This window comes from Hemicordylus capensis, chromosome 1, assembly GCF_027244095.1.
Source record: "Hemicordylus capensis ecotype Gifberg chromosome 1, rHemCap1.1.pri, whole genome shotgun sequence".
Taxonomy (NCBI): Eukaryota; Metazoa; Chordata; class Lepidosauria; order Squamata; family Cordylidae; genus Hemicordylus; species Hemicordylus capensis.
In genome coordinates, this window is record NC_069657.1 from 180,195,142 (window position 1) to 180,218,021 (window position 22,880).

The 22,880-nt window shown below is 44.4% G+C and overlaps 1 protein-coding gene across 1 annotated transcript in view; it reads left to right on the forward strand.

Moving 5' to 3' along the window:
- The window catches only part of KIF5C (kinesin family member 5C), a 173,754-nt gene that overhangs the window by 103,626 nt on the left and 47,248 nt on the right, over nucleotides 1–22,880 (forward strand). The window contains exons 8-12 of the mRNA XM_053257583.1: nucleotides 254–378; nucleotides 2,517–2,621; nucleotides 2,747–2,895; nucleotides 5,981–6,129; nucleotides 21,638–21,813. Of these exons, the coding sequence (XP_053113558.1) occupies nucleotides 254–378; nucleotides 2,517–2,621; nucleotides 2,747–2,895; nucleotides 5,981–6,129; nucleotides 21,638–21,813 (704 nt within the window). The remainder of the gene's footprint in view (nucleotides 1–253; nucleotides 379–2,516; nucleotides 2,622–2,746; nucleotides 2,896–5,980; nucleotides 6,130–21,637; nucleotides 21,814–22,880) is intronic.

The following is a 22,880-nucleotide window of genomic DNA, read 5'->3' on the forward strand; positions in this document are numbered from 1 at the left end:
CCTGTTAAGGGAAATTGGATTGATTTCTTCCTACAAAGTTCACATCTCATACAGATGGTTGTGTTTGGCCAAATTGCTTTTCTATTGTGTACATAAGCTGGTTTAAATTTACATTTTAATGGGCTGTTCTGTGCTGCTGCTTTAATTATTGACAAAATTGAATAAAGTAATGATTTGGTCAGTTTTTTTAGAAGCGGTATAGATATATTTGAAAAATGTTTTTATGTCTAAATACTGGATTTTTTCCCCATAGATATGAATGAACACAGTTCTAGAAGCCACAGCATCTTTCTAATTAATATCAAACAGGAGAATGTTGAAACTGAAAAAAAACTCAGTGGAAAGCTTTATCTGGTAGATTTGGCTGGGAGCGAAAAGGTAACAAGGGCATCTTATTATTGTACATAAAATTGATTTCTCAGTGTGTGGTGGAAGCTTTGGAATGCATAACTTTGTACAGTTGAATGCTTATTAAATTTGAAAGTAATCTGTGTTAAAAGCTTAGTACACAATTTAAAAGATTGTGCTGTATGAAAACTGTGCCATTTCTGGAAAATGCTTGATAGTGTATGGTTAAAATAGGGAACAGATCTTTAACTAGAAATATTTGAACTGGCTTCCAGGGAAGTGGGTGTGCATGCGTGCACTAGATCCATGAAAAGGGTAGGATAGCACAAAAAAGCCAACCAAAATAGGGATCAGAAGCTTTCAAATAGCAATTATTATTTGAAGATTGCCCGGCATATTTTGAAAACTCTCTTTGGGAATACAAAAACAAACAACAACAAAATAGGTGTCAAAACAAATTAGGGATGTGCCTGGAACCGCTCCTCTGTGTTTCGGAGGCAGCAGGGGTGCTCTCTTAAGGGCGGGGGAGGGTGCACTTACCCTCCTGCTGCATGTCCCCCAATGGCGTTCCGTTGTATCAAAACCCCTCGGGGAAGCAGCATACCTCCCTGCCACCCCGTTGCCGTCCTCGGCCGGAAGGCCTCCGAAACGTTTTGGGCACATCCTTAAAATGAATGCAGTGTGCTAAAACAAAACCTGCATGTATCTGCCACTCAAGTACAGGATGTATAGACGTGTATATATTCTCTATTTTGGAGGCAAACATTAGACCATGATGCAAGGAACCGTGAGATGAGTCCTGTATGCCCAAGGAGGCTTTAGGCTTGTTGCTGTTGAAGAAACACTGGCATGCAACTAACAAACCATCTTCAAAGCAGGGGCAGTTCGAAAGCAGTTTGTCATGCAGCAGCGAAGGTCTGCTGTGGTGGTGGTGGTGGTGTGTGTGTGTGGGGGGGAATCAATAGTCTCACTGGGCATGCCTGAATGCACCGTAGCTCTTTGGATCTTGACCTTATTGATTGTTCTCCGAGTTTGCATTCATCTTGACATGTGTTTATGCTTGTTTTACTTCAGTGCTTCTGGAGATTGGTGTTTTGAAACACAGTGGGAAATCTTCAGATAATTATATCTGCTTCCTAGTAGTCTGAGGCTTTGTCTCTGCTTTAGTTTTTCCAAATCCACGTGCCCAGCAGAAACATCCCTCCCCCACCTTCTTTGCACAGCAACCCCTCTGTGCTGCCTTGTCTACATGTTATACTCAGGGGAGTTTGAAGGCATCTCATGCTGTTTAAAATGTTCCTTTAAGGAAACGAGGAGATAAACTATCCCAGTAACTCTTTCTAAAAGTCTTTCTTTCTTTCTTTCTTTCTTTCTTTCTTTCTTTCTTTCTTTCTTTCTTTCTTTCTTTCTTTCTACATTTATATCCTACTCCCAAAGGCCCCTGAGCGGTGTACATAGTTAAGTTTCTTCTCACAACAGCCCTGTGAGGTAGGTTAGACTGAGAGAGAAGTGACTGGCCCAGAGTCACCCAGCAAGTAGTCCAACACTCTAACCACTACATCATGCTGTCTTGGGCATATTTTAATGGGATAATTCCAAATTATAAATTATTCTGTTGAATACTTTGGCTGACTTCCTGAGTAACACAGTGCTAGCATAACAAGCACAAGGATTTGCTCAGAAGTTCCATTTAAAATAAATGAGGCATTCTGCAGTTGTGGACAATTTTGTAAGCAGGCTTGTGGTAGTACAACACCGGTCTGGCACACAAGACCAGATTCTGTGCAGGCAGCTAGCACAACAGCTTTGCACTAGTGTGACCTCCTCCTGCAAGCACTTCTTTAGTCAGGGAGTCTGTCATGTTTTGGTACTCCTTTTATATTCCTGCGCTTCTTGTATGGGCTTGAGAATGCTCTGGAGGGGCAGTTGCTGCTACTGCAGCTAAGCATATCTGACCCTACAAGCTGCCTGGATAGGATACTACCTGAGAACTGCACAGAAGCTGCTCTGCTTTCCTCAGGGTAAGTGAAGTACCTACCCTTGTGTAGGTAGGCAATGAAAAACAAAAATAAGTACACTCTTTAAACAGCACTACTCTGAGTGACATGAACAGTTCACAGCTTTACAGGCACCTGGCTTCATTTGTCTTAAGGTGCTCTCTCTTGCAGGTCAGCAAAACTGGGGCAGAGGGTTCTGTTCTCGATGAAGCTAAAAATATTAATAAGTCTTTGTCTGCTTTGGGCAATGTGATCTCGGCACTGGCAGAAGGAACTGTAAGTAATTTCTCACTGCTTGCCCCTACCACCAACTCCCTCCATTGAATAGCAATAATTTTGCCACTTTTAAAAATCTCATGTGTATTTCTAAGTTTGAAATATGTAATTTCTCTCTTAATCAGAAAACACATGTCCCATATCGAGACAGCAAAATGACCCGGATTCTTCAGGACTCTTTAGGTGGTAATTGTAGAACCACCATTGTCATCTGTTGTTCTCCATCTGTCTTCAATGAAGCAGAAACTAAGTCTACTCTTATGTTTGGACAAAGGTGAGTGTACCAATCTTGGAGCAGATCATGCTTTCATTATATAGCATTATAAATGAGTTTTGGGCAAGCTGAATTGAAAAGAATATTTAGAGATTTACATGAAATGTATGTGCAGAAACTCTGTAGTAAAATAAAGAGGCATCTGTTGTGCATTACATAAATATAAATTATACTTTTAACTCTTAAATGACAGTTTTAGAGAGAGGTGTGCACTTTTAGAGAGAGTTTAATAGTTTGCTCTTGAAAGATGTTTAAGGTTTAAGCTGAGTTTTGGTAGAAGTGATGCTAACCAATTAAGATTGGATAAGAAAACATGGCTAGGATTGGACCTGAGATGTTTTGCAAATATACAGCAGTGATATTGCAATAGTTCTGCCAGAGTGCTCTTAAGAATTAAATTGCACATACAGCAAAATAATTCGCTTTGTGCTTAATTTTATGCGTCAGTGCTTTGCTGGCTCAAAGCCGGATGTTGCTCTATTGATCATCCAGTGACTCTGCTGGTGTAGATAAAGAGTGTGAATAGCTACCCTGGCGATTAAAGTATAAGTCGGATATATGAATGTCACTGAACATATGTAAAACCAGTATGAAATTAAAGGGTCCACTTCCTATTTTAGAACAAACACTAAATTGCATTGGTGCTGTGGAAGCTTAGGGATACTTGGCTTCAGTGACACAAAGAGTAAAGATTATTGAAAAGACTTCACATAAGGCAGAATCTTGGTGAGATACTCAGAATGCCAAATGCCTAGCCTCCATCATCCTTCCTTTTGTTTCCCCATTTATTGATTGCATCTCTCCTTTTGCATTAATCATCAAAAAATTTAGCTTTCGTTTGGAAGGCAAATTGTTTTGCAGCAGACTGAGTCAGCACAGTGTGGCTTGGCCTTAACTAATGAGGATGGTGATAGATGCTGCATAAATAATGAATTCAGAGAAGTGTGTGTGCCTGTGCATATGTTCATGCCAGCCATACAACTGAAAGCAATTAAGTTTCACATTTAAATCTTGCTATGCCATGGCTTGGCTGTTTGTTTTTATTTTTTTCAGAAAAGTATAAAAGGAAAAAACTCAAAAACAGAGAATAAAGCACAGGAACATATATAACACTTCAGTATGTTTAGATTATTTGGTTTTAAAGTAAATGGAAGAGTCCAGTTTGAATCTACATCTACTATTACTAATGAAGTCACCAGAGTTAATCATTTTTCTTATTAAAGGCAAAAGTGTTTGATGAAGCTGATAGGTGATGAGATATTGTGTAGAGAGTAGGGACTTCAAGGGGGAAGGGCAACTTAGTTATTCGGAAAGAGATGTTGCAATGTCTTTTATGGATCAGTTAATTGTAAACGATACATAAGAAATTATGCTGTTCCTTTTTCTCCCAAGAGAGCACCCCTGTATTTGCTACTGTTTGTATACCTTGTTTTAATATGGCAGCGCGAATGAGCATCAATGATGGAATAGTTTAAATTTTGCTTTTCTTTTTCTGGATTGGGGTAAACAGCGATTTTATTTAATTTTATTTAACGGCTGAGCAGCCCATGCCCCTAGCTCAAGCTGTTCTTTTCTAGAGGGACAGGCGGTACCTTCAGAGTTGGGTGGAGCAGATGGAAGCATCTGGGTGATCACTCAGGGTTCCACCCAGCAGCAGCAGATAGGAAGTTGCCAGCTTCTCCCTCCTGCCATTTTCTCCCTCCTCCTGGATTCCAAGTCATTCTCCTGCTTCTGTTTTTTGAAAGTGCTTTTTTGGGGGGTGGGGGGGCATCCTTCTATGCAGGAGCTGACTTTTGTTCACTGTAAAGGACAGCAGAATGTATTAATGAAAGCAGAGAATCCATTTATTTTAGGGTCCTTGAGCAAAGATTGTCTTGCAGCAGGACCATTTGAACCATTCCACATCTGTGGATACTTCATTTTCTATGACCAGCTTAATTTCTTTTGTGATATAGTACCCCAGTATCCTTTCCCAGAGCTGAATGCTTTACTAATTTGGGAACAATGGGAAAATTTAGTCGCTGTGCTTCTGAGTGCCAAGACAAATGAGATGGATTCAGCATTCTTTTGTGCTTTGGGTTTTGTAGAACTGTCAGTGCAGGCTTCATTTAGGAGCTAAGTAGTGACTAATGGCAATTGTTCTAGCATTTTTCTAATGATTTTTCCTTTCATCAGTGGAGATGTTATAAGTATGTTGGACATGTTTTCTTGAGTGTCATGACTGCCAGTTAACACTTTTGGTTCTAGTCCTGAAATGCTATTTATTTGCCGATTTTCTGGCTTTCATCATATAGTTGTAACTAGGGTTACATGTGTTACAGCTGCCTAGAGACGTAAGTGTTGGGCAGTATAAAATATGTTAAATAAATAAATAAATCTGCAGGATTACTGGGCAGTCATCGAATCTGTAGAAGATTCTGGCTTGTGTGGTTTGTGGAGGAACAAAGACTGAAAATGCGTTGCAAGCTCAAAAGCTAAATGGCATCTTGGGCAGAACTTGCAGCTGCTAAGGAGCAATGCTGCTGTTTTGTACAACACTTCTTATCTTAAGTCCATGCCTTATTTCCTATAGGGAAACTTCCTCTTCCTTTTAATTAAATTAAATTAAATTAAATTTATATACAGCTTGACTCCAAAGGCTCTAGGCGGTTCATAAAAAGAAACACAAGAAAAACAAAATAAAACTGTTAGAAACAGCAATTTAAAAATTTACTAGATTATTAATTTACCAGATTACTAAAAGCCTGGCTGAAAAAATGTGTCTTCTGGGCTCTTTTGAGGGCTGGCAAAGATGTTAAAACCATGAATGCCTTTTCTGCTTTCTGCCACATTAGCTGTATATTTGTACCCGGTGGGAAGAACTAGTCAGTGTATTATAATCCAGCACTACTTCCACTTCTGGGGAAGATTAATTAGGGTAGGGAATAACACAGGGACAGGAATGGTTGCTGTGGCAATTACTTAAAACAGCATCAAAGTTATAGTATGGACATGACCTTAGCTGGTCTATTATGCAGAGATGAATGGCTAAGTTTGATGACATCTAGTTATTTCTTGCTTGTTTGTTTTTCCCCTCCCTTCGCAGAGCCAAGACTATTAAGAATACAGTCTCAGTAAATCTTGAGTTGACTGCTGAAGAATGGAAAAAGAAATATGAAAAGGAAAAAGAAAAAAACAAGGCATTGAAGAATGTTATCCAGCATCTGGAGATGGAACTGAACAGGTGGAGAAATGGTGAGAAACAACAATCAATTAATGACTAAGCAGCTGTTGAGGTCTTAAATTGAGAGAGAGAGAGAGAGAGAGAGCGAGAGAGAGAGATGTTATCCAAATAATTGAAAGTCTTCTCTGTTTCAATACATTATAATAAACCATGCTGATTAGTCAGGAATGATGAATGCACCTTATCCCTATACAGAACCTCAACTTAGGAGCAAACTGTAATTAAGTTGGCCCTGCATGTGTACATATCTGCTTTTGTATTTAAAACGTAATCAGAACTGTGACTGTAGCATATCGGGAGGGGGATATTTAACCCTTCCCCCTTGCACCATGATCTCAATGAAAATGACCTCTCTGAAATGACTATTGCCTATGGAAGGGGAGCTTTCATTAGTCTCTGCAGAATCTGCTCTCCTGAGGTCAATAGCTACTTTGGGGAACACTTTCAACAGGATACCATTTAGGAGAAAGGCTTAAATACCTTCTACCCACATGTCATATTCACTATCTTGGTTCTCATTTTAATGTTTTAAAAAACATACATGCAAGGCCAAATAACGTTTTTAACAATGTGTAGTTTGGTCCTTCGGCATCATGCTAATTTATGCTGAAGGAAGCCTCATTATGGTTTGTTGCAATGTCTGAATAGAATTGGCAAACCATAGTTTGTAATTGGCTAGCAAACCAGAATTAGAAACCATTACTTGAAATGGGTTTCCAGCTGTGTGCTAACTATGGTTTGGCATGCTGTCTGAATTAACAGTCCCTAGTTGGCCATTGCTTCACTTCCAGAAGCTGCTGCACCAGGGAGACAGGAATAAATTTATCAAATCAAAAGCACATAAAACACCCTTTAAGCCATGTTTGAGCATTTGAAAGCTCAAAAGATAGTTGTGGGTTCTAAATGAAGGTTAGTGCAAAGCAGGATTTGCCATAATGACTAACTTGACCTTGAGCTCTCTCACCTGATTCTGTGGGATCCCAGCTAAGAAGGGGAACTGTAAATAGGTTTGTTTTTCAAGTGTTGTGCTTAGTTCTCTACCAAGATTAGGTGGTTCATTATAGAATACATCTTATTTTTCTGCAATCCATCCTCACTGATCCTATAGTTCTGGGTTTTAATCACATACATAGATTACAGCTATGCAAGCAAATACGATGTCTGCTGCATGAACTCCCTCCCCCCCCCCACACACAAATGATGAAGTTCTTCCCGTCACCTTATACTGGCTCTTCTTTATTTAATTTTTTTAAGTTAATTAGGTCGGACTGTGCAACATAGTTTAAAACAAAAATCAGGCAGTAGTGTACTTGTGCCTAGTTAGAAAATGCACAGATATCAACCATTCTTCGACGTGGTCTCTGTGCTTTACACAAATGGGCTTTGCGCCTGCACAGAGACCACATCGGAGCTTCCAAGCTAGAGTTCTAACTTTTGGCGGTAACCCCACCCCCTTGGAATATAGGCGGCTGCGCGGGCTTCCCTCTCCAGTCTTTCATCGTCGGCGATAGAAGACACATCGTTGAGCACTCCTTGCTAGTCTAGGCTGTTGAGTATTACCCTTACCGGTTTTACCCTCTAATTTGTTTTCAGTATTCCCCTCAGTTAGCATTTTTTTATTTTATCCCCCGTACTCCCCCTTCCTTGAAGTTTTTCTTGAGTTGGCCGTTACGTCGGAGCTGTTGGGCCCGGCGTGTTACGGTCTCTCCAATTCTCTCCCGGCCTATGGCCAAGACCACAAACTTTAAGCAGTGTGGTCTCTGCAGATCGAATATCCCCTTGACTGACGGCCACAATCTTTGCCTTTTCTGCCTGGGCGAAGCCCATAAAGTTGGCTCTTGCCTGCACTGTGTGGCCTTTACCAAGCAGGTGCGCACAAATCGGGCTTCTCAACTTAGTTCTTGGCTGTGGGAACAGGTCTTTTAAGTGTTCAGGCTCGGACAAACTGGCTACCATGCAGGCCCCTTCGAGTGCTTCTCCGTTGGCCCGGGGCTTACAGCCCATTTCTTCCCCTACAGGGATCTCAGTTACCACTCCAGAGGCCAATAGACCGGTCGATCCCATGGCTCGGGCTTCAACCTTGGTACTGAAGAGTTCTGTAGCAGTGTCGATCTCGACAGCGGCGCTCATTGAACTGCGGTCAGTTCAATCTGCTAAAAATAAAAAGAGAAAGCCCATCATGCTCCCTTGGAGCCTCCTAAGAAAAAGCCTAGACCAGCATACGATACTGAACACCAATCCCGTACACTCCAGACAGAGACCATTCTGGATGCAGAGGTGGTCTATGCATCTAGCCCTCACAATCCCGTCTACGAATCCGAGCGGGATTCTGGGCATGAGGAACTTCCTCCAGAACAGCCCTGTAGATGGTCCAGTCAAGAACTTGAAGCTGCCCTCGACAACCGCTACGCCCACCAGGTTGAGGAGAAGGCTGACTACTTTTATGCCCACCAAGAGGTTCACCAGCACACTTGGACCTCGGCTGCCACAGAACCGCCCCTTCGGAGCTCTACTTCGCCCCAGCCGTCGACCTCGGTACCAGCTTCGATACCTAACCCACGTTTGGAGGCAACAATCCTCCCTCCTCCTCCTCCACCCCGAACCACGTCTCTGCTTCTGCCACGGGTACCACCAAGAAGCTTTCCCATGCAGGCAGCCACGGCCATGATCACTCCGGATTCTAGGCTACCTCCTACTCGGCTTCGAATCCTCCCCTGATCTTGAGCGAGTCCTTGGATTTGTCTTCGGACGATGGACCAGAATCCTCTATTTCAGACAGGATATCGTTGGGCTCTTTGTCCCCAACACTCATTTTGGATCCTAGACCCAGCTCCCCATTGGAAGATTTCAGGATATATACTGACTTCGTCTCCTGTATGGTGACCTCCCTGGGTGTGCAACTTTCCCAAGGAGATAAATCCGAACCGGACCCCCTGTTTCAATTAATTGAAGAAGATGCCCGTCTTTCAATATCACTCCACTTGAACCCGTCCATCTTCAAAATCGCCAAGGCCTCTTAGTCAAAAACCTCCTCCTCCCTGCCCCAAACGTCCAAAAAACTCGATTCCTTTTATAAGGCACACGCTACTGTGGATCAGGACGACTCCTTTCTGAGGCAACACCCTTCCACTGACTCCATTCTTGTAGAGTCTTCATTCTCTAAGTTCCGTGGATATACCTCATCCTCACTGCCTGACAAGGAAGGAAAGAAACTTGACCTGTTTGGCAGGCGTTTGTATTCCATTTCCTCTTTATTGACCAGAATTACAAATTATCCGGCCTACTATGCCAGATAACAGTCTTTTTTATGGGATGACATCGTTCCCTTCTTGGACCATTTACCCGATGAACAGCTGGGCCCTGCTAAAGTCTTCCTGCGTTAAGCCACGCAAGTCTCGAAACAGGAGCTCTACGCTATTCGTCATTTAACAGAGGGCGCTGCTAAGGTGATGGCAACCTCCGTCGCTCTTTGGTGGCACACCTGGCTCAGGTCCTCTGGCCTTATGCCCGATGCCAGGTCCGGGGTGGAGGGACCTTCCTTTTGATGGTTCACCCCTGTTTGGAGATAAGACGGATGATACACTTCAGAAAGTACAGAAACTGCACAACACGTCCTGTTCCATGGGTTTTCAACAATCTTCATCTCGGCCTTACAAGCCTCAGAAATGGCAGCAACAGCCATACTCCTCTAAGCACCATTACTACCAAGCACAGGACAAGTCCTTTCGCTCCACCAGGTACCAGCCATACAGAAAGCGCTCCAACTTCACTGGCTCCAAGCAGCAGCAACGCTCTAAGGGCCCACAGCCCCAAACTAAGAGACAATGACTCACAAACCCCTCCCCGCTGGGGCACCAGGCTCTCCCCCTTCATCTCCACCTGGGAGAACATCACTTCTAACTCCTGGGCCCTTACCATTGTGAGAGTTGGCTATGCTATAGAGTTTGCATCCACTCCTCCGTACAACCCTCCACTCCCCATGCTGGCCACCCCTGCTCTCCTTGCAGAAGTCGACTCTCTACTTAACGAAATCGGCAATAGAACTGGTTCACAACCCACAATGCCCAGGTACTCCCGATACTTCACAGTACCCAAACCAGATGGCTCCCTTTGCCCTATCTTAGATCTCCGGGAGTTGAACTCTTACGTCACCTACCGGAGGTTTCGAATGGTCACTATCCCCACCGACATCTCCCTTCTGCACCAGAATCAATGGTTCCTCTCAATAGACCTACTATCATGTCACCATCAGACTTCAACACCACCGTTTCCTCCACTTCCAGATAGGGGACACCACTTACCAGTTCCGCTCCCTGCCCTTCGGGTTGGCATCCGTGCTGTGGGTGTTCACCAAATGTATGGCTCCAGTGGTGGCGGCCCTGCAACAACAGAACATTCAAATTTTTCCGCACTTCAATGACTGGCTTGTGGTAGCCGACAACCCACAGTCCCTACTGAGGGATTTCCACACAGGCATCAACCTCCTTTCCTACCTGCGGCTCCAGGTAAATTACGAAAAGTCGAAACTCAACCCTTCCAGAACCATAGAATTCTTGGAGATCATCTCCAAGACTCCATCCAGTTGAAGATCTTCTTACTTCAGCGCAGGATCCATGCTATCCTGGACTTGTCATCCCATCTTCTCTACCACCCGTATTAGCCAGCTCGAACGATCCAGTGCCTATTGGGCCACATGGCCTCCACCACCTACATCCTCCCTCATGCTCATCTGCGTGCCAGAACTCTGCAACATTGGTTCCTCTCTGTGATCTCTCCACACGAGGACTCCCTCTCCCGCACCCTCATACTCCCGCCTTGAGCCCTGCGTTCCCTGCTGTGGTGGACAGACCCTGCCAACCTCAGTGTCGGCTCCCCCTTCCAAACCATGCGTCATGCTCTCCTACTTACTACAGATGTGTCCATGGACGGCTGGGGCCCCCACGCCAACAATCACAGCATCCACAGCATCTGGTCCCCGACCGAAGCTACTCACCATATCAACTACCTCGAACTACTGGCCATTCTCAAGGTTCTAAGAGCTTTCTTCCCTCTGATACGGGACTCTCACGTTCTGGTCCAAACGAACAATACTACCGCCAAAGCCTACCTGAACAGGCAAGGCGGCACCTCTTCCAGCTCCCTCCTATTCCTAGCCATGGAAATCTGGTTCTGGTGCATTCGCCACGGCATCACCCCCCTGGTGGTCCATATTCAGGGACAGACCAACATCACGGCAGAAGGTTGAGCAGGATTCAGTCAACATCACACGAATGGCAACTACATCCCCCCCACGCTCCGCTCCCTCTTCTGCCGCTGGTTCCTCCCAGAAATAGACCTCTTCGTATTAGAGACGAATGCGCAATGCCACCTGTATTGCTCCAGGTCCGAGATTGGACCCAACTCCCTCGGGGACACGTTTACCTTGAACTGGGCGGGATGTTTAGCCTACGCTTTCCCTCCAATTCCTCTGCTTCCTCAAGTCCTTCAGAAAATCTCCCAGGACCGACTGTATTGCATACTCATTGCCCCGTGGTGGCCCAGGAGGCCCTGGTTCACCTGCCTCCTCTCCAACCATCAAGTACTACCGCCTACCACACACCCCTCACCTCCTCTTTCTGCAGGGCGGTCGCCTCCTACATCCAGACCTACAGCATCTCCACCTCACAGCTTGGCACATACTCCCAACCTGCCAGTAGACCTACAGAGGATAGTCAATGCCTCACGTAAACCTGCTACCGTCGCCTCCTACTCCCACAAATTGACACGTTTTCAGAACTTCCTAAAGGACAGAGACGTCCCCTTGCATTCCCTCTCTGTGGAACATGTTTGCTCCTACTCTCCCTCAAGGAGGCCGGTCTTAAGATGCCTTCCTTGCGCATTCATCTCACAGCCATAGTGGCTAACTCTCCGCCATCTACGCCATCGTGGTTCCAACACCCTATGGTCAAACATTTCCTCAGAGGACTCACTCACCTCTATCTGGACCCTCCGATCATGGGACCTGACCTTGGTCCTCTCCTCTCTCATGCACCCTCCCTTCGAACCCATGGCTACAATTTCCCTGGACCTACTTTCCTGTAAAGTAGCCTTCCTCACGGCCATCACTTCGGCCAGGCGGGTCAGTAAACTGAGGGCACTTAGAGTTGACACACCTTACCTGGTTTTCCACAAAGAAAAGGTCGTCCTTAGGCCAGACATTGCCTTCCTTCCGAAGGTAGTCACTTCGTTTCATCGCTCCCAACCAATCTCCTTACCTGCGTTCTTCTCTGAACCGTCGACTGCAGCTGAGCAATGTCTCCACACCCTCGACGTTCACAGGGCACTCGCCTTCTACATCGACCACACCTCCGCTCTCCGCACTTCTAGCTCCCTCTTTGTGCTTCACTCTGGACCCAATAGAGGCAAAACAGGCGTCTACACAAACTATATCCAGATGGGTGGTTCGCACCATCTCTCTAGCATACCAACTTTCCAGGAAGTCTCTCCCACTCTCCGTCAAGGCGCACTCAATGAGGGCAGCCGCGGCTTCCACTGCCTTGGACAAGTCTGTTCCATTGGACGTCATCTGCCAAGCAGCTACGTGGGCGTCAAAACACGTATTCGTACAACACTACGCCCTAGATGTCCAAGCCAAAAAAGACACGGCGTTTGGCAGGGCAGTACTACAATCCATCTTCACCTGATCCCTCCTCCAGGTGAGCATGGCACAGGTGCAGCTTGCAATGCGCCCATTCGTGTAAAGCACAGAGACCATGTCGAAGAACGACAGGTTGCTTACCTGTAACTTGGGTTCTTCTAGTGGTCATCTGTGCTCTTACATCCCCACCCATCCTCCCCTCTTCTCATGTCTTTTCTGCTAGTCTTTCAGATTTGCGGACTCAGAAGACTGGAGAGGGAAGCCCACGCAGCCACCTATATACCGAGGGGGTGGGGTAACCGCCAAAAGTTAGATCTCTAGCTTGGAAGCTCCGATGTGGTCTCTGCCCATTCATGTAAGAGCACAGATGACCACTAGAAGAACCCAAGTTACAGGTAAGCAACCTGTTGTTCTTCACCATGTAGAAGCAGCAAACTCATAGGTGGTCATGATGTGCAGAGGCATTGGACGAGAGCAGCAAGACATACAATAAAGAGTAAACCTGTACTGTAGATCCCAGAAATACTTGGTTTGTGAAGATGCACTTTTAAATATATGCACATCTGCATGCTGCAGCTTGCTTGCATCTTCTCCTCCCGTCTATGTGCTAGGAATGTTTGCTCCCATGCTGAACTATCATGGTCAAGTTAGCTTCTTAAGGAGAATGCTCTGCCAACCTAGAAGTTGAGCGGGGGGAAAGGCTTAATCACTACTCAGCTAAATGGGGAAAACTCAAAGCATGCCATATCCTGCTGTCGTATCTTAACCATGAAGGATTCAATTCTTGTTAATTAGAAAACAAGTCCCATTGGAATCAGCATGGTTAGGAATGGACAAAGTCTTCAGAGTGATTAGACTGTGTCATAATTTTATATTGGTGTCATAACACAGAGTTCAGATTTTAATAGATGGATTCCACTTGGGGATTTGTAGCAACTGAAACCGCTGCTCTGTTTGCTTTGTTAGCATGCCTCTCTTTGTGTTTTGCATTAATTGCTTATCTTGCAGTCCTTGATCTTTTTGGCCAGGTCATTTTTCTCTGTTGGGAAAGAGACTGTTGAGCCTAGAGATTAATTATATAGAAGAGGAAAGTGCCTCACTTTTAAAATGAGAGATGCTTGGGTTTGGCCCTCAAAACCTTTGCCCCCAAAGCAACTTACTCTAAACCAGATGTGTTACCACTGGTTATTTTTGCTCAGTGGTGAGGCAAAGGCACTCTGGCCATGCTCTAAGACCATTTATATTCTTTTTTTATTCCTCTGGCACTAGAAATAGATTTGGGTGGCGCGGTGGGGAAATGACTTGATTATCAAGCAAGAGGTTGCCGGTTCGAGTCCCTGCTGGTATGCTTCCCAGACTACAGGAAACTCCTATATCGGGCAGCAGCAATATAGGAAGATGCTGAAAGGCATCATCTCATATGTGTGGGAGATGGCAATGGTAAACCCCTCCTTCATTCTGCCAAAGACAACCACAGGGCTCTGTGGGCGCCAGGAGTCGAAACTGAATTGACGGCACACTTTACCTTATCTTGGGGAACCCTGGCTAAAATTAACTCTTGCAGGTAAGAAGTGTGCCTTCAGAGAGTAAGTCAGTTATTTCAAGATTATTTCTTAAATAAGCATGAAGCTTGAAAGTTAGCCCTGAGAGTTCATGGTGCTGATGTGGTGGTCTGGTGCTAGGAACCAACTAGTATTTAGTTTGACCACGGCTCAGCACCCCTAAACACTGTCTTCATTGGTAGAGTTCGGCTCTGGCATATATGCTGCCGTAATAATGGTAGATGTGATGTTGAGCATAGACAGAGTGCATTTGTCCTCACTGCAAAGTAACCAGTTCCTAGACATCTGGATTCCAGGGGAAGGACTTCAGACAAAGGATACAACTTCAAAGTAGATCTGATTCCTTTACACCCCTCTCATTTTAGAAACTGAACACAGGGAACATGTGAGCATGCGGAACAGCTCCCAGGCATTGCTGTTCCCCCACTTTGCTGCTGTCTTTAAATATGCAGAAGCTTAAGCAATATTTTTCTCTTAATAACGAGCTTGCTTGTGCCTAATTAACCAGTCTTTCTCTGACTTTAAGAATGTTTACATGCAAACCACTTCCACTTACACACAATGCTGCTGTCCAGAACAGAATTTATCTAGATTTGCTGTGAACAACTGTGCAAGATGGGCTCTTTTCTCCAGTATCTGGAAGGCTCTGCAGAGAAAATATTGGAAATATAGATCAGTTATTCAGTTTGTCTAGCAGAAAGCAGTTCACAGAAGAAGGTTACGAAGAAAATCTTGCATAATGGAGAAGAGGTGGAACTGCTTACATATCTTCAGTAAAAATGATTGGTTAAGAACATTATAGGCAAAAATAGAGGCACCTTTTTTAAAGTGTCGATTCTTCCATTTAGGAGAGGGGGAGCAACTGTCCCTATTCAATCTCAGCACAGCATTTTATTTAGTGCCTCTTGCAGGTTTTTACCTTGTGTTTCTTTTTAGATTGTGAGCCCTTTGGAACAGGAATCATCTCATTGCTTTTTCTATATAAACTGCTTTATGAGCTTTTTTTTGTTGAAAAGAGATAAATATTCATAATAGAATAATAATGGCCATAGCAAAGCATAGACTGCTTATGTGAGGGCCATGTTGTAGTCAGAAATGTCTTGGGGAGGGGTGTGAGAATACATGGTGCTCTCCTCCTTCCTATGCAACTTTCTAATTCCATCTAGATACAGTGTCAAACTGTTGTTCACCTAGGACTTTTTGTGTTGTACAAGTCATAGCCTACAAGATCGGTTTACACTCAAACTGTGTAGTGCCCATCCATTCTACCTGTTGTTAAATGGAGGTATATAGTAAACTGATCATCGACGACAACGGATATTTATATACTGCTCTTCAACCAAGTTCTTAAAGCGATTTACATAGAACAATAAATAGATAAGATGGTCATCTGTCCCCAAAGGGCTCAGTCTAAAAAATAAGTAAATAAGGTAGATACCAGCAACAGCCACTGGAGGTATGCTGTGCTGTAGTTGGGTAGGGCCAGTTATTCTCCCCCTGCTCAGTATAAGAGAATCACCACTTTAAAAGGTGTCTCTTTGCTCAGTTAGCAGTGCACCCTTGCTTATTGGACAAAGACACTCCCATCCATTCATCCATGCATCATATTCTCATACACACACACACACACACACACACACACACACACACACAGCCTACCACAAAAGTCTCAAGGTGGTTAACAAACAAAAACAGCCAACAATTTCATAAAAACATATACAGAATTCATTTAAAACATAACAGTAAAAATTCAGCCCAAAGCCTAGCTGAACAGGTGTCTCATTAGTTGACTAAATTCATGGGATGGAGCAATTCTAATGTCAACAAGAAGTGCATTCCACAGCTCCGGGGCAACTATAGAGAAGGCTCACCTCTAGTTGTTTATCATATTTTGTTGCCACGAGGTGAACTGGCAGCACCCTCATCTTAATAGGCAACAGGGTTCAACACTTTTGTAGCAGTGGTGGCTGCTGCCACTTGGGGCAGGGTGGTGGAGGAGAGGAGTCCTGTGTAAATGAAGGCTGGGAATTTTAGGACCAACAAAGGAAGTATTTTTTCACACAGAGCACAATTAATCTATGGAATTCTCTGCCACGGAGTGTGGTGATGGCCACTAGCTTGGATGGCTTTAAAAGGGGCTGGATGGCTTGGATGGCTTAGACGAGGTTATGGAGAACAGGTCTATCAAAGGCTACTAGTCTAATGATTATAGCCTGCCAGCCTCAGAGGCAAGATGCCTCTGAGTAGCAGTTGCAAGGGAGAAACAGCAGGAGAGAGGATATACCCTCACCTCTTGCCTGTGAGCTTCTCAGACATCTGGTTGGCCACTGTGCGAAACAGGATGCTGGACTGGATGGGCCTTGGCCTGATCCAGCGGGGCTTTTCTTATGTAATAGGTACCTGTAAGCTATTCTGACTTCTGATTGGTTGGGAGCAGGGCTAGCTTCTGCCCATCTTTGCAGTGGGGCAGGGGGAAAGGCAGTTCCTGATTGGTGCTGGGGCACCAAATATGCAATTTGGGTAGAGACTAAGTATGGTAATTACATCATTTGGGGGCAACAGATTTCACTGAACAGCCTAAGAGGAAGGAAATGCCTTTACAAAGGATTTAGAAGACCAACAGTCAGGGCCATCTACTGGCAAGCAGTGGAAATGCAAGAGTAACATTGAAGCAAGAGAGACAGAGAGGGAGAGATTGTATGTTTGGTGAGAGAATGTGAGGCTGGCAAAGAGGGAGCCAATGCCCCTCTGCCCCAGATGAGAAGCTTCTGTTGTTTTGTAATGAAGGAGTTCTTCTATTTAGTAAAGAGAGAGCAACTGTTCTGCTAAAGCCCAGTATAGTGTCCATCCCAGCGGCTGCTGTTGGTGACTCCAACAAAACTTCTTTGTAGTTTGAGATTTTGAGACCTGGAATCACCTTCTCATTCCTTTTGCCTTGTAACTGCTTTTAGATTTTCTGTTGCTGGAAAATAGTATATAATAGGCTAAACACATAATAATTTGAACCTATTCATATATGCACTATTCCAACATTGCATCTAGCATGAGACAGGAGAAGCATGCCTAGTGGGATTGCATGAATCCACTTGCCACTGGTTTTAAATACCCAGAACTCTGTGCAGCTAGCCCTGTATAGCAATAGCAATAGCACTTACATTTATATACCGCTCTATAGCCAAAGCTCTCTAAGCGGTTTACAATGATTTAGCATATTGCCCCCAACATTCTGGGTACTCATTTTACCGACCTCGGAAGGATGGAAGGCTGAGTCAACCTTGAGCCCCTGGTCAGGATCGAACTTGTAACCTTCTGGTTACAGGGCGGCAGTTTTACCACTGCGCCACCAGGGGCTCTTGCTCCTCTGGCACACTGTATCTTGCTCCTCTGGCACACTGCTGTGTCAGAAATATCTCTTGCATCTTTAGAATGAAAACATGCACTCCAGAAGTGTACAGTAGCATTTTCCTGGCAACTGAAGCATTTCAATTGTATGAGTTTCATGTTTAGAATTAAACTATTTGTTGGCGCTGCCATTATACACTGCTGCCTGTCATCTTTCCAACCTGCAGGCTTTTAGATGGAACTCTATTATGTGGAGGTGTGGTGCTAAGGGTAACATGAAGGTAATCATTACTGTTATCTCATTAGGAAAATGGGGTAATTTTGGTGGTTTTGTCAGGGAACTAATATTACCTGTATTTGCATATTGTTGCCAAGAATTTTAAATTTCCAAATAATTCTGGGTCATTTAAAAGTGAATGTCAATTTTATTTATATATCTTTTTAGGCACATTACAGTCTAAAGGTTAATGTTATACAGATAAAGGTAAAGTGTGCCGTCGAGTTGGTGTCGACTTCTGGCGACCACAGAGCCCTGTGGTTGTCTCTGGTAGAATACAGGAGGGGTTTACCATTGCCTCCTCCTGTGCAGTATGAGATGATGCCTTTCACACCTTCCTATATCACTGCTGCCTGATATAGATGTTTCCAATAGTCTGGGAAACATACCAGCGGAGAGTCAAACTGGCAACCTCTGGCTCTCTAGTTAAGTCATTTCCCTCTGCGCCATTAGGTGGCTGTTACACAGATAGCACTACTAAATCTCAGGTACATATAACTAGGATTTAAGCATCAAAGCCTAGTTATGTGTACCTCTGATTTAGTACTGCTCTTCGGATGGAAAATTGCGCAGTGCGTTGTCTCAGCCCTACTTATCACACGTTAAATCTTAATTGAATATACTTGCTTGCTACTGTAGATAAGTTTGTGTAAAATGTAAGCTGCTTTTCTAATTGCCCCTTTCATCCCTCCTGAGTTGTGTGTACTGTCTGACGTGTTATGGCAAGCTATTTAGAAATGTGCTTTTTCATGGTTGCCTCTAGAGAGACAGGTCGCTGTAGTGCTAGAAAATGTTCTTTTATTAGTACAGTGGAATTTCCATGGCGACAGTTCACTTGGTGAAGGGTATTGTAGAGAACTGGGAATTTTCAGTTTTCTAATCTTGTGCATTCCCTGTTTTCTAAACACTGCTTTCCCAACGTTCTTTCTATACCAGAAGGGCAATATACTATAAGAAAATACAGACTTGTTGCTAGGTATTACTTATGTTGTACTACTCACATTTTTACTACAACAAATATTTATATACCGCTTTTCAACAAAGGTTTCCAAAGCGGTTTACATAGAAAAATAATAAATAAGATAGATCCCTATCCCCAAAGGACATGCAATCTAAAAAGAAATATAAGATAGACACCTGAAACAGTCACTGGAGGGGTACTGTGCTGGAGGGGTTGAATCTTTAGGATTCTTTCCCACTCAATAGGAGTGAAAATCAGTTTACAATTAAAAGTGACCATAAAACAACCTTACAGTAATTGTTTAAATGCATGAATAAACATCACCCTTTTTGCTTATTTTGTGTTTGATATTTTTGCTTAATTTTATGTCTGTCTTTAAGCTTCTAAAGATAACTTGATAGCTCATGTCTCATGTGAAATTATGGTATGAAAAGGTTTGCAATTAATTTACTGTTTTCATTCACACTGAGGAAACAACCTACAGTGCCCAGCAGTGTTACAACTGTGTTTATCTACTAGAAGGAGATATCTTGTTCTTAATATAAAGCTTTTTTGCATCTTGGGTTGCTCTGGCATTATGAAGCAGACTTAATTATACACTAGCTGGGCTGCTCTGCGCCTCTAGTTTGCCGCAGCTGTTTTCTCCACCCACCCACCCCGGCTGCCGGCGCTTATTTTCCTGGCCAGCCAGCTAGCCACCTGCCCTCCCTCCAGCCACCTTGGCCTGCCAGGCTGCCACCTCTTCCTGTACGCCGGCTGGCCCGGCACCTCTCGCTGGGAGTCATCTCTTCTCGCCGGCAGCTGGCCGGCCCATCACTGCCTGCTCCCGGTGGCTGCCACCAGCGGCCGGCTGCCTCCTCCAGCCTGCCACCATCTCTGTTTTCTTCCCAGTGGCTATCCAGGCAGCTTCTCACAAACACTTGTGCGAGCTGCCAGGCATGGGGTTAGCCATGGGTACCTCTTTGAGAAATAAATATATAGATAACTGCTGATTAGTGTTTACCTGGATAAGGGATTAGTAGTTCTTTATTAGCGGGGGGCAGGGATGAGGAAGAACCAGAGATTAAAAGGGAGGATTCACTACACGGCTCAAAGGCCTGTTCTTAGATATATTCCACACCAATTCTGGTGTAGAATGCTTGAGGTGAGTACAGTGTGTCATGCTAGCCCAGCTCCCTGGTTGGAGTCTGAGCATGCTAGCCCAGCTCCCTGGGCAGTGTCTGAAAGACACTGTCGCTCTTTCCCCTAGCTGACTTCACCTTTTGGGACGCATTCTGATTTGCAGCCTACACCACGCTTTGCTACAGTCTTTCAGGCTAGACTGCTGCATCCAGCTTTGTTCATGCTCCTGACTCTCCTCATCTCTGCGAGTTGCTACTTCAGCACCCCACTCCCTCTGAAATGAAGAAGACAAAATGGACAAGCTTGGTGCTGGAGAGGTGGAGGGAGGGAGGTGGAGTGAGTGAGTGTGCGTGCATGCATGCTGGTGCTGGAGCAGCAATGGCAGTGAGGAGAAACAGACATATCAGTGAATGAAGGTGGATAAAGCTATCCGGTCAGCAGTAGCAAGCAGCAGGAGTGGGCCAGAGACCTAGCACATCCTGGAAGATGAGGCCAGCAAGGGGGAAGAGTGGCATCATCAGCACTGGTCTCTAGCCTAGGGGAGAAGGTGGAAGAAAGGAGAATCCCAGAACACTGAGGCAGCACCTAGGCAGAGGTGTACCTAGGTAGCTTTGGAGCCTGGACCTAAAGGCCTTAGGAGGCCTCCCTCATGCTGCAAGTCACGTCTCTCTCTCTCTCTTACACTCTCACTCACTCACCCTCACAGCTTCTTGAGGGCACAAACAACAACTGAACTCACAAGAATTTAAGAATATAAAGCAAGTATATTTATGCAAATATGCATGAGCAGAAACATTTCAACACATAACTTAACATATTCTCATCCCCCATAGTTCTTTCCCTACTCCCCGCTCTGTTTCGAAAGGACTCTGTGCAGATCACAGTCGCAATCGGCTGCCTGGCGCAGTGCAGACCGGGGGTGTGGTGCAGTGACCACACCACCCAGGACAGACTAAAGAGGATTTGGGGGCCCCCAAGGGGTGTGGAGGCCCTGGACTTCTTCAGCCCCGAAGTTCAGGGGGAAGAGGGCCTCTGGAGATAGGGGTAGTGGCAGCAAGCACGTGGGGTGTCAGCACTCGTCACTCCACGGTGCACTCCACTTCTGACACAGTTGCTTCACTTTGCCTCGTGGAAGAGCCAACTCCTGGATATATTTGAGATTTGAATGACAATATTTTAATAGTCTTTGTATGCCTTCTAATAACCAATGGTGTTCTAATAACCAGAGAAGGTGCTCTGAAACCTAGGTTTTAGGGACAGAATTGGCCCCACTCCTTTCCTTAGGGATGCCCATGATCCATGGCTTCTTCATAGTTCAAGCATCTGATGGCTTGGTTTGATGAAAAAGCCAGTGTGTTATAGTAATGTTTTAAATGGTGTCTCTTTGTTGTGAACCACCCTGAGCCTCTTTTGGATGGGTTGTGTATAAATTAAAACAATAATTTTTTTTGCAGTGAACAATATCTTGTTGGATTCTGTGAAATCACTGAGTAAGGTGACCTGAGAAGAGAACTCTAGACTAAGTCCTCAAAAGCATGTTGAAGGTTTAGTTCATGATTCTGTGCTTTTTGGGAATTTTCCTGATCACTGATTATGTTTGGATCTCTTGTATCTCCAGGAGAAGCTGTTCCTGAAGATGAACAGATCAGTGCTAAGGGCCAAAAGAACTTGGAGCCATGTGACAATACACCCATCATAGATAATATTGTGCCTGTTATTGCCAGCATTTCAACTGAGGAGAAGCAGAAATATGAGGAAGAGGTTTCTAGTCTCTACAGACAGTTGGATGATAAGGTCTGGAAATGAATTACTTTAATTACTCTTCATTGGAATCCGTGCTCTTAATAGAGGACATGAGTCCTTTTCAGAAGTTATCCTTCATGTTTTCATGGAACATGTGGAGGGAGAAAGGGGCTGTGCAGCTGGGCCCCACTCCAATGTTTGTGTATCTGCTTGTTCTGTTCCCAGCCTTCATATTTGGGCAAAGGTCTGAAAGGGCCATCCAGATTTGCCATTGAATCTGGAACCCTGTGTGATCAGAGTGCCAGATCTCATGGAGTTCCTGTGTGCATTCAGCTGCCTGTGTGTAGATACCCCTTTCACACATTCATCCAAATGTGTATCTACCCCCATTGTCCACAGTGAATGTGCTAACGTTGGAGGTGAGACCAGCGGACTCAGCCTCTGTTCTCACAGCATGTGTTCCATGAACTTCTGAAGGATAACTTCTGAAAAGGACTAAGGTAGTTGGGTGTTTTTCTTACAACATTTCCTAATCACCTTTAACAACATGTGGTTTGTTTTGGATATAAAATGTTAAACTAGCTGGATACTCAGAGACTGACTATATAGCAATAGCAATAGCACTTACCTTTATATACCGCTCTATAGCTGGAAGCTCTCTAAGCGGTTTACAATGATTTAGCATATTGCCCCCCAACATTCAGGGTACTCATTTTACCGACCTCGGAAGGATGGAAGGCTGAGTCAACCTTGAGCCCCTGGTCAGGATCGAACTTGTAACCTTCTGGTTACAGGGCAGCAGTTTTACCACTGCGCCACCAGGGGCTCCTTTGAAGCTTTAATACTCAGAGAGGGTGATATATGTTGGTTTAACACAGTCCACATCCACATCACTTGCTTGATTTAAGGGTAATTGTTTGGGTATCTTGAAGCTTCCACCAGCCTATGATTTTCTACCCAAGCGGGAGAGAAACCACAAAAAGAAATACTTCATTTTGCATACCTCCTAATAAACAGGCAGTGCAATTTAATAGCATCAATAGTTTCATTATACAAGTTCTCACTTGACGAAAGTATGAAAATTTTGAAATAAATTTGCAACCTTTTATATTGAAAAT